Genomic DNA, 10,294 nt, shown 5'->3' on the forward strand with positions numbered 1-10,294 from the left:
GACTCACTTGTGCTGGTCTGCCTCCTGACACGGACACTGGCGCTCCTGGGTGACTCTAGGGAAGGTGGGTTCCTCTGCTTTGCTAGCTACCACAGGCACCCCCGGGAAACAGGCTTCACAGCTGAGGGCAGCCAGTTACTGGGAGTTTGGCGCCCCCCTGACAGAACGCTGCAGTCTTCCCCAGGGCTCCATGCGCACAGTCTGCTTTGACCCATACTAGGAACCACAGATGTGTTTAGAGGTGGGAAGGGAGACCCCCTCTTGGTCTTGGGAACCCATCTGCCAAATGCCACTTTTACTTCTCACTGGTGTCCCCTCAGGCTCCGTGGTGGCGTGCGTGCTTGCAGTCCTGCCCGCCTGCGTCAGGTTGGAATGATACCTTTTAGGGGTCTGGCTCAGGCTCTTTAAGGGCAGGGGCCATGCCTGAATTCGTACTTGAGATGAGCTATCTCCTGAGGGCCTGGCTGTAAGCATGCGCTGGCTGGTGTGGTCAGAGTACGCTTCCCAGGGGCCCAGGAGCTTGACAGGCCAGGGCAGCCCCCCCCCACACACACACACAGAAGGGGGCCAAGGTCCAAGAAGGGAACTCATTCCCTGGCACACCATTGCCGGAACCCTCGCTTCTTGGTCTTTGGTCCTGAGTCTGCTAGGTACCCCGTCCCCAAGGGGCACAGCCACCAGAGACCCTACCTCCCTTTGGCAAAACAGCAACAGTGGCAGCAGACAAATTAACTTAGGACACGGGGTTCAGGTGTAGCCTCTCGCTGAAGAAGGGCCAATCTATAAGCGGCTTTGGAAAGATGTCATCTTCCTGTGCTTGTTACAACAGCCATAAAACTCCCATGTGCCCGCTGTGTCAAGTCCAGTCTCTTGCCTGTGCTCACAGACTGTGTCCCTTTCCATTGTGACGTGCAGTCCCCTGGTCTGCCCCTCAGGACCGGTGTTATTAGTTCCCTTGTTTCGCTGGGTGACTCCGAATGGAGCCTGTTTACGGGCTGGGTCCCTAATAGAAGCCTTCGGTTCCCTCCTAATAATCTATCCTCTGGCGGGTTTTATTGCCAAACCACAGAAGTACGTAGAACCTGCCCCTTTGGGGGTTTATTGGACTTTTTTTGTTTTCACATTTTCTCCCCCATTTTCACTCAGAGGAAGATAGATGGAACTGTTTGTTGTCCAGGCCACCTGCTGTGGTCTTTTGTGTTCTGGGTGCTGCAGAGTGCTGGTGAGAGGCGGTTTAGACAGGGGTACTCGCCTCCCCTCAGAGCAGTGAGGACAGTGAGAGAACCCCCACCGCCCGCCCCTTTGGGGAAACCCCTGACAAAAGCGGCCTGGGTCATACAGCTCCTCCTTACGTGCCCTCAGGTGACTTTTAGGGCCTGCTCTGGGTTCTGCGTGAAAGCAGCAGACCCCCACCCCAAAAACAAAAGAAGCAGACCTCTCCAAAGCCAACCCCATGGCTCCCTGGAAGGTGAAACCTCCATCCAGGCCAGGAGCTCTGGATGAATTGCTGCTCACACGAGTGACAGAGAGACAGACTCCACGGCTGAGCGGGCACGAGCCTCACTTCCGCTGCTGTGGCAGACGACAGCCTGTCTGGGTGTCTGGCAAGTGGGCCGGGAAAGCCTCACACACACCCCCATGCACAGAGGAGCTGCCTTTGCTGCGGAGCACATTCCAGGGTTTTGTCCCAGGCCAGTGGTCACCAGCTTCACCCGGGACCCTGATGCCAAGGCGAGGTGGCACTTCCACGTGACAAGCCTTTCCCTGCCATCTGTGTGAACGGGGTAGATGTGGGCTGGCTGGGTCGGGGCCCGGGGGGAGCGGGGTGCATCCACGCCATAGCCTGGGCCCCCGGGAGCAGCTGCGTCACCGGGCAGGCATTGAGAGGGAACCTGGGCCATCACTCACTCCTAATTTTAATGACGTGCGTTAGCTAAACTGTGTTCTGAGTATTCGTTCAGCACTGTTTATGGTGTGCTCTTGAGTGCGTTTACCGTTCGTCAGAAGTGCAAACTAGCGAACATACGAGCCTTTAAGACAGGCCATCTGTTCGTCTTAGACCCTTGGACGATTGTCAAACGCTTCTAAAAATAAGTGCTCACTAGCAGAGAGGGGCTGCCCAGGTGACACACAGCGGAGAGGCGTGCAGGCTGCCTGCGTCTGCACCCTCCCCAAAGGGAACGATAGATGGTGTGTGTTGGGGGCAGGCTTGGAGGGGTCCCGGCAGGGGAGCAGGAGATGGAGAGCGTGAAGGCCCTCCTGATACGTCTTTGTGGCTGGAGGTGTGAGCTTCTCCCTCTTCTTTGCCTCTTGTATTAACTCCACAGCTCAGATACCTTCGATGGCTCCCCATGGCCCAGATTTAAGGGCACGCTGCCTCGTCTCACATCATGGAGCCGCATCAGTACGGCCCCCACCTTCCTTTCCAGGCTTGTCTCCATGGCACATCCCCTGTGCTCTGCCAAGCTGAATTATTCATTGTTCCCCCGACATATGCTGCACTTTTCAGGTTTCACAGGCAGGATAGTGCTGCAGTTAAGAGAGGGCTGTGCACGCAGACTGCCTGGGTGCACATCTGGCACTGCCATTACCAGCTGCAGGACCTCAGCTCTCTGGGCCTCAGTTTTCCTGTCTGTAAAATAGGGATAATAATAGTATTTAACTCCCAGGTTTGTCATGAGTCTTTAATGAGTGAATATAAGTGAAGGGTTAAGAACAGGGTGTGGTACACAGGGAACCATGGCAGGTGTTAGCTGTAATAATTTTTGACACTGGTGCCTCCATGCCATCATCTGGGCAGCTCATTCTTCTTGCAAAGCTATCTCTGAGTGCATGTGTGTGCATGCACGTGTACACACACACACACACACACACACACACACCAGTGCAAATCTCAACCCAAACACACTCAAAGGGCAGCAGAAGGCCAGCTTCTTCCCTAAGCATCTCCCAATCACCATAGTCCTTTGTTGTGAAATCTCACCCCCTCCTTTGGCCATGAGCTTGTGAAAAGGCCAGGCTGTGCCTTGTTCTCTGTCTTCTGCCCACAGCACAGGACCCGGCTCCGTGTTTGTCCAGTGAACAAATAACAGAATCCCGCTTAGCTTGAACATGGCTGCAGTGTCAGCCCGAAGGATCTGCCTTTTCCCTGGAAACTGACTCTTTCTGTGGTTAACGCAGGTTCTTGGCCTTGGTCCCTCCTCTTTGTAAAGGCAGCTTCGGGAGAGCCGATGTGGCTGAAGCCATCCAGGGACTGGCCTAGTGGTGGGCAGCGGGGGGAGACGGGACCAACCATGGTCTCGTTCCCAACCTAGAACCACAAGGCGGTGATAAGCGGTCAAGATGAAGCTGGTGGGATCTGCAGGTGGGGTGGGCAGGGTGGGTGGGACATACTGGGTGTGGGGCTAACTCCCTGCACCCTTACCTGCCACAGGGGTGTGAGGGCCAAGATGTGTCTTGAGGGTGAGGGTCTGTGAGTCCAGAGTCTCCCTCTCACCATGGAACTGGGAGCTCCTTGGGGTGGGGGTGGGGTGTCTGGAGCCTCCCCCCTGTGTGCACAGTCCCCCTTAGGGGGCGCTGACATACTGGGACTCAGTGAACTACTGGGAGGAATGAGTGAGTGAATGAATGGGTGAGTGCACACCTCCCTCCCGCATGGAGTCTGCGTGAGTCGCCTCCCCTTCTCACTAGTGTCCCACTCTGTTCCCTGGGGGAGGGGAAAGCAGTGCACTGTGGGTAGTGAGGCTGTAGCCAGGGGCCAGGGGAGCGGCCAGGCCTCTATCAGATGCCTGCTGCTCTGGGAAGACCATGCAAGTCTCCACCATCGCAGGAGCACGGCTGAGGGCTTCCAGCCCTGGAGGACGAGCTGGGAGAGACCCCCTCACGCCTCCATGAGGCCCCCACTGCAAGCCCCAACGCATGTTTGATGCCAGGGGGGCACAAGCAGGGAACCAACAGTCCCGCCTCCCAGAGCTCCCTGGCTGGTCAGGAAGCTGTCACAGGCACCACTCACGGAGACCCATGGCATACGCACTCTGCCAGGCCCGGAGAAGAACATGCACCTTATTTCCTGAACCCTCAGGTCCTCTTAGCAAGCGGGCTCTGTTATTACCCCCTGCCCCACCCGAGCCCCAGAGGTCAGGGAACGTGCTCAAGGCCACATGGCTAGTAAGTGACAGAGTCAGGACTCAAACTTAGGACTCAGCCCACTAAGGCTAACCACTGGCTTGTCACCCAGGACAGCGGTGAACACGAATGGGGCACTTGCTGAGGGCCGGGCGAGAGGTTAGGGCTTTGCAGGCCTTTCTTGTCAGAGTAGCTGGAGCACAGGGGGGACAGCTAATTATGACAGCCCAGAGCGAGCTGCGGTGCGAGGAGTCGGCTGCCAGCGCATGACCACACCAGCCAGCGCATGCTTACAGCCCACAGCCGTGCACCTTGGGCATGCACGGCGGTCTCTTGCTGCTTCACTGACAGCTTTGCCAGGCCACCAGGCAGCCTGTGCATCTAAGTACCTCTCGTCTCCTACTCAGCACTGTGGTGGGAGGGTGGCAGTGGGAGACCCAGCAGTTTCCAGACCAAGAGACAGAAAACAGAGCTGAGACCTGCAGAAGAAATCCCCGTTGCAGACTTGGGAGGGGCATGCATGGGTGTGCATGCGTGAGCACACGCGTGGGCATGCCTGTGGGGGGCACTGAGTGGGTGCAGCCAGGGATGCCTTCTGGGGCTGGTGAAACCAGACAGGGACCCCACCTGGGCCTCTGACTGACCCATTCAAGTGTGTGTTGGTGCTTTGGGGAGGTGACCCTGGCACGCCCCCTCTGTGCCCAACACATATCTTGGCTTGGGCCCTGGGTTGGGGTCATTTTGCTCCTGAATGCCCAGCAACAAGCAAGGTGGCTGTCACCCAGCAGGTATTCAGTAAAGGTTTGTGGGACAAATGACTGAACAACCAGGTGAATGAACGTGAGGGTGTGACAAAGGGACCTGCAGCCTGAGCCCTCCGCTGACAACTCACAGAGACAGCTGAGCAGGACACCAGCTAGGGCCCCACCCCTGACACTGACGGGTGCCACCCCCTTTCCCATCACTGACTATGTCCCAGGGGCAGATGGCCTAGTGCGCCAGGCAGAGGCGCCCGAAACAGGCCCCACCAGAAACCTGTAAGCATGGGACCCACGCACGCTCTGCCAAGTGACTGGATCTGGGCCAAAACCCAGTGCCACCCACCCCCTCTCGTTCTCCGGTTTTATTTTTCTCACCTGCTTCTCGGCCCACACCTGCGTCTGCCTGGCAGGCAGAGAAGCGCGCGTGGATGCCAGGCCTCCCCTCCAGGCACCTTCCAGTGTTGCCCGCCTCCCACCCCCAGCCTTTATGGTGCTGGGAAGCGTTCGTCTGCAGGGTCGGCAGCATCTTTAAAAAACGATTTTCTTGCTTCTCCGAAGGGGCTAAATATAGCACAGGCATAAATAGAGAAATAGACATTAAGTCAAAATGCCCTTGTGAGAACCGTGCCTGGTGGAAGGCACTCTTTAAGAAGGTTTGATGGAGCTCCCGGCCCCTGCAACCGTAGCTCCAAGCCATGGGGGGAGACGCAGCGGTTCTTTTCAGATTATTGAACTGGGCCAATTGCCAGCGGCTACTCCGGGAGTGGCTCGGCACACAGGTGTGTTGGGTAATTGGTGACGTCCCCGCCACCCTCTCCGCCCTTCCAGACACTGTGCCCTCGGCCTGTGGAGAAGCTGCTGCCCTCCCCAGCTGAGCACCTCACTCCTCAGCACCCCACCACACACACACTTATTGGGTGGCATGGACCCGTCTCCTTCCCTGAGCTGCCATCTGCGCCATTCACCTCACACAAATGTCTGGGTGTCTGTGTGTCTGGGCCCTTGAGAGGGGTGAGCCCAGCTGCAGTCTTCTCCTGCCCTCCACGCCCGGCCCAGGGTATCCAGTGGGTACGAAATAATGCAGTGCTGAGGGAATTCTGACGCCTGGCCCCCTCGGGGCCAAGTTTCGACATGTCCATCTGCCGTGACATCCTGGGCTTTTGTTCTTGTAGGGACCTCAGGGAAGGTAGCCTGACCTTCTGTCTCAGAACCGTCTTTGAGGAAGTTCTTTCTAGAGTCTAACCGAAGACTTCCTGCTACTGCTCCTTAAGAGAAAAGGCCCACTGTTGTTTTCACGTGAGAAGCGGCATTTATTCCCGCATTTTCCTAACCAGTGGTCCCAGGCATAGGCTTTGCCTCTGGGATTTCTATGCCAGCAGCCCCGGGATGAGCCACTGTGGACCAGTGTCTGTTTCATTACCCAGAGATTCCCGACACTGCCCTTTCCCCATGTGGGTGGTGGGTGGTCCTTGGGGATTTTGTGGAGCTCAAATATCGTCTTGGGCTTTCTGCTACCTGTGGTACAAAGACCACCTCCAGGGCCTTCAGCGCCACCACTGTCCATAGTCTAAACTCTCCCAGCCTCCGTGTGACTTCTGGGCTGGGGCCACCCACCAGTGCCTGCGTTTGCCAGGCTTATTCCAGCCTCCGTGCCTTTGTCTCTGCTCTACCTTCCACCTGGAGTGATTTCCCCTTTCCACATAGCGGTATCCCACACACTTACACATTTATTCGTTCTTTCATTGATTCAAGAATGTTGACTCAGTGCCTACTCGGTGCCAGGCTCCAGGAACCACACTTGGAGCACAGGAAAAGAGTTGTCCGTGTCCATCTTCCTATCCTTGCTCCTCTCCCTCCTCCCCAACCCCCACAAATAAAGGTGGGCCTGACCACACCACTGACATAGACACGTGGCTCTGTGCACGGACAGGCTGTTGGCAAGGTGGGTGAATTAGACCTACAAGCTATTCCCGGGCAGCTGTGCCCTGGGCCAAGTGCTGTGGGGCGGAGAAGGGAAGCGATGCCCCTGCCTGCGGCTCCGAGGCTGTCCCGCACTCAGAAGGTGCACAGATGTGTGGGAGGTGGGCTGGACGGGCCTTGAGGGGCTTCAGGGATGGGAAGCCCCGTGTGCCCAGACGACCTCAGAGTGGCTTGGCTGGGAGGGAGGAGAGGAGTCAGCAAAGGCTTCAGGCTAGGAGCATGGTTGGATATAGGGTGGGTTTGGCTCCCCACAGGACTGGCTGGCTGGCCCTGCACAAATGCGGGGAGAGGTGACTTGGCTTGAGGGTGGGCGTTCCCATGGAAACCGCTGCAGCCCATCTGTGGCCTCAGACAACCTGCTGGGTGCCTCAGGGTCCGTGACACCCCTGCTGAGGTGCCAGGCCATGCTGGCAGAGTCTGTACTCATGTCTGGTGTGGAGTGCGGCTGACCCGTGGGTAGTGTGCCCATGGGGCGTGGGGTGCTGGGAAGCCTGCCTTCTCGCCCGAGCCCCTGGCTCTCTTGGATGCCAGTTGCCTGGCTCAGCCCCTCCTGCTTCCTAGTTGGATGACCTTGGACTAGTAATTGAGCGTCTCTCAGCCTCATTTCTTCGTCTTACAGTGTCTCGCCTCGTAAGGCCGGTGGGAGGATTGAAAGAAATGTCCCTGTAACCGCACACAGCACGTGCACTTGCCAAGCACTAGCCATGCGGCCGGCACCCTGGGGCCCAAGGGAGGAGCACAGCGGTGCTTGGCGCTCTGTGCTGCGGGCATCAGCAAGCATCTGCTGTGTGAGGACAGCGTGCTGCCTCCCCCAGGCCAGGAGCTCGTGCGGGGCTTAGTGACATCCCCACACAGGCAGCCACAATGTCTGCAGTGGGAAAGGGCTGCCACAGGGGCCCTGGGCCGCGGAGCTGGGGGTGGCCCCGGGCCTCCTGGTGTGGCCTCTGGCATGGGGCATCCTCTGGTGGTCCTCACAGCCCAGACTTGGAGCCCAGGAGAGAGACGCAGTGCCACGTCTGACCCCTGGTGGTCACCAGCAGAGCTGCAGGCAGGGGCCTCCCAGCCCCAGATGGCGGCACCAGCTACTAGCAGGGCCGCCCAGGTCTGGGGAGGCCGCAGCATCCCTGACAAGCTGCTCCCCGTGACTGGAGGTCCTGTGCTGCACCCCAAGCAGGGATACTCTGCCCTGGGTAGATTTTGCTTTTTCTCCAGGTGTCATGAGGTTGAACACCACCTGAGGCTTTGATGACAAGGGTCTGAATATGGAACAGAACCACTAAAAAGAAACAAAAAGGCTGCAGGCTCTTGAAAGCCAAATCCCACCCCTCGCCCCAGGCCACTGGCTCCTGTGCAGAGATTGCTGGCCTGCTGGGCTGGGGAGAGGGACACGCTGGGCCACAGGGTCACATGGGCCCTGATTTCCCAGGCAGATTTGGCCAAACTGCACACGTTCGTTCTTCTGGTCAGAGAAGTGTCACATGAACAAATGGGCAGGTGCCCTCTTTCAGCGGCCTCCCTGCCGGCTGACAATCCCCTGCCTGGGCCGCAGGCACCACCGTGCCCACTGCCTCAGCACGTCTGTGCCACTCGGGCGCTTCTTGGCCAGAGAGCTTCGTGGCACATCTGCTGTCTCCCTCCACTGGGCTCAGAGCAGCTCTCGGGAAGGACCGAGGGGGGATTTGGGGGAAGCCTGCAGGCGATCAGATATAATTTCCTCTTCATCATTAGCGCAAAAGGGAGATAGAGAGGTGAACAGGGATGTTTTAAATTCCTGCTACCTCCCGGCATTTCCCCTTTCCGTCCATCTAGCCAGTCCCCACAGTAAGACCCAAATGGTCTTTAAAAGAAAAAAGAATTTTATAGGGAGCCCAGGTTGGCGGCAACAGGAACTGATCCCCAAGCCCCGTATCCACGTGGCGTCTTGGCAGCTGCGTCCCCAGAGCACTTTTTCCTGGTTGTATTCTGTTTTGGAATAATCGCGACACTTTTCTGCGGCTCTGGGCGTCAATGCACAGAGTGGGAGGGGACGGGAGTCTCTCCATTCTTCTGCCCTCATGCGTGTCTCCTTTCTTCGCCTTTGCAGAATCACACGATGAGCCAGCATGCACAGTGAGGGACCGCTCGACAGGACACCTCTCGGAAGAAGGCTTGCCGGAGAAGCCGTGGGGAGGGCCATTTGAACATTACATCCAATCAAAGTGTCATTTGCAACCCAGATGTAAAACTCTAATGGTTTGGCCATGAGGCGCTGCTATTATAAGCAGCTGGAAATGAATATTAATGGCAGAGATTAAAAGTATTCCATGCTCAGTATTTTTTATTGTCCTGGTACAGCTAGTGTGCTTTTAGAGTTTCTGCCACAGACTACATTTCTAGAGTTAGAGAAACCCGCTTTTTGAGGCTATTGTCCTTTGTTCCTTCATGTATTATATTGATAGTTTTTACAAAAAGGATTAGTGTGATTTCTTTTTTCTTCGCTTCTTTTTTTTTCTTTCTTTCTTGTTTTTCTTTCCCCCGCCAACCCCCTCTTCGGTTAACTACTTTTTAATTGCAATTCTAGGTAATTGTGCATCGTGATGTGATTGCTCGGCTATTGTCTGAATATTTCCTTTTAATTTTTTAATTAAAGACTAATGCTTTGATTGGATTTGCCAGTTCACCGGACAGTGATTAAAACTATGTAATGAATATAATCGGTTTCAGTGCAACTGGATGGTCTGCTTTTAAATGTGACTTAATCTGACTGCAGTAACTAGTACAGTTCAATAAACGGAATCCATGCGATTAGCACCCGGCTGCCTGCTTCTCTCCTCCCCAGCCTGGGGCTGTCGTCACCGTGAGGTGTGTCCTCTGTGAGTCCCGTGGGATTGCATGTGCCCGTGGGGAGCAGCACACAATAGACCCAGCTTCCCTTGGAAAAGAAGAGGTGTAGCAGCCTGGTGCATGCTTAGGCTGGGTGCGCTGGCAGTGCCCACAGGAGTCAGAGTGGAAAGAACCCTTGAAGATGAAACACTCTGCTCTTCTCTATTATGGACGGGGAAACTGAAGCCCAAGGTAAGTAGGCGGCTTTTCCAAGGCCACGGAGAAGGTTTGTGGCTCACACTCACCCACTCTGTTCCTTGTTTGTCCCCCTTGGGTTGGCTTTCCCAGGACCCTTACCTCACCAGGAGTCCAGGCACAGTTTGATTCCAGCTGTGGCAGAGGCATGGGGACGTGGCAGGAGCTGGGGGCTACAGAGCACAGCCAGGTAGGACCAGCAGGTTTCCCACCACCAAGGTCAGCGAGATGGGGAAGTGCAGAGACCTTGGCGGGTGCGGGACGCTAGTGGGGCAAGCGAGGTGCCTGGGGTCCCCGCTCTCAGGCCCACCTGCACTTGCGAGCCCCAAGAATGGGTGTGTCCTGACTTTGCACCTTCGGCACCTTGCTTT

General features: G+C 56.6%; 1 protein-coding gene across 3 annotated transcripts in view; it reads left to right on the plus strand.

Moving 5' to 3' along the window:
* The window catches only part of ZNF423 (zinc finger protein 423), a 325,408-nt gene extending 315,752 nt beyond the window's left edge, over window positions 1-9,656 (plus strand). For all 3 annotated transcript variants that reach the window (XM_074314930.1, XM_074314928.1, XM_074314929.1), the window contains one exon: window positions 8,950-9,656. In XM_074314930.1, coding sequence (XP_074171031.1) covers window positions 8,950-8,979 — 30 coding nt within the window. In that variant the 3' untranslated portion in view covers window positions 8,980-9,656. The remainder of the gene's footprint in view (window positions 1-8,949) is intronic.
* The last annotated feature ends 638 nt before the right edge of the window (window positions 9,657-10,294 follow it).

The sequence above is a fragment of the Rhinolophus sinicus genome, linkage group LG11 (assembly GCF_036562045.2).
Source record: "Rhinolophus sinicus isolate RSC01 linkage group LG11, ASM3656204v1, whole genome shotgun sequence".
Taxonomy (NCBI): Eukaryota; Metazoa; Chordata; class Mammalia; order Chiroptera; family Rhinolophidae; genus Rhinolophus; species Rhinolophus sinicus.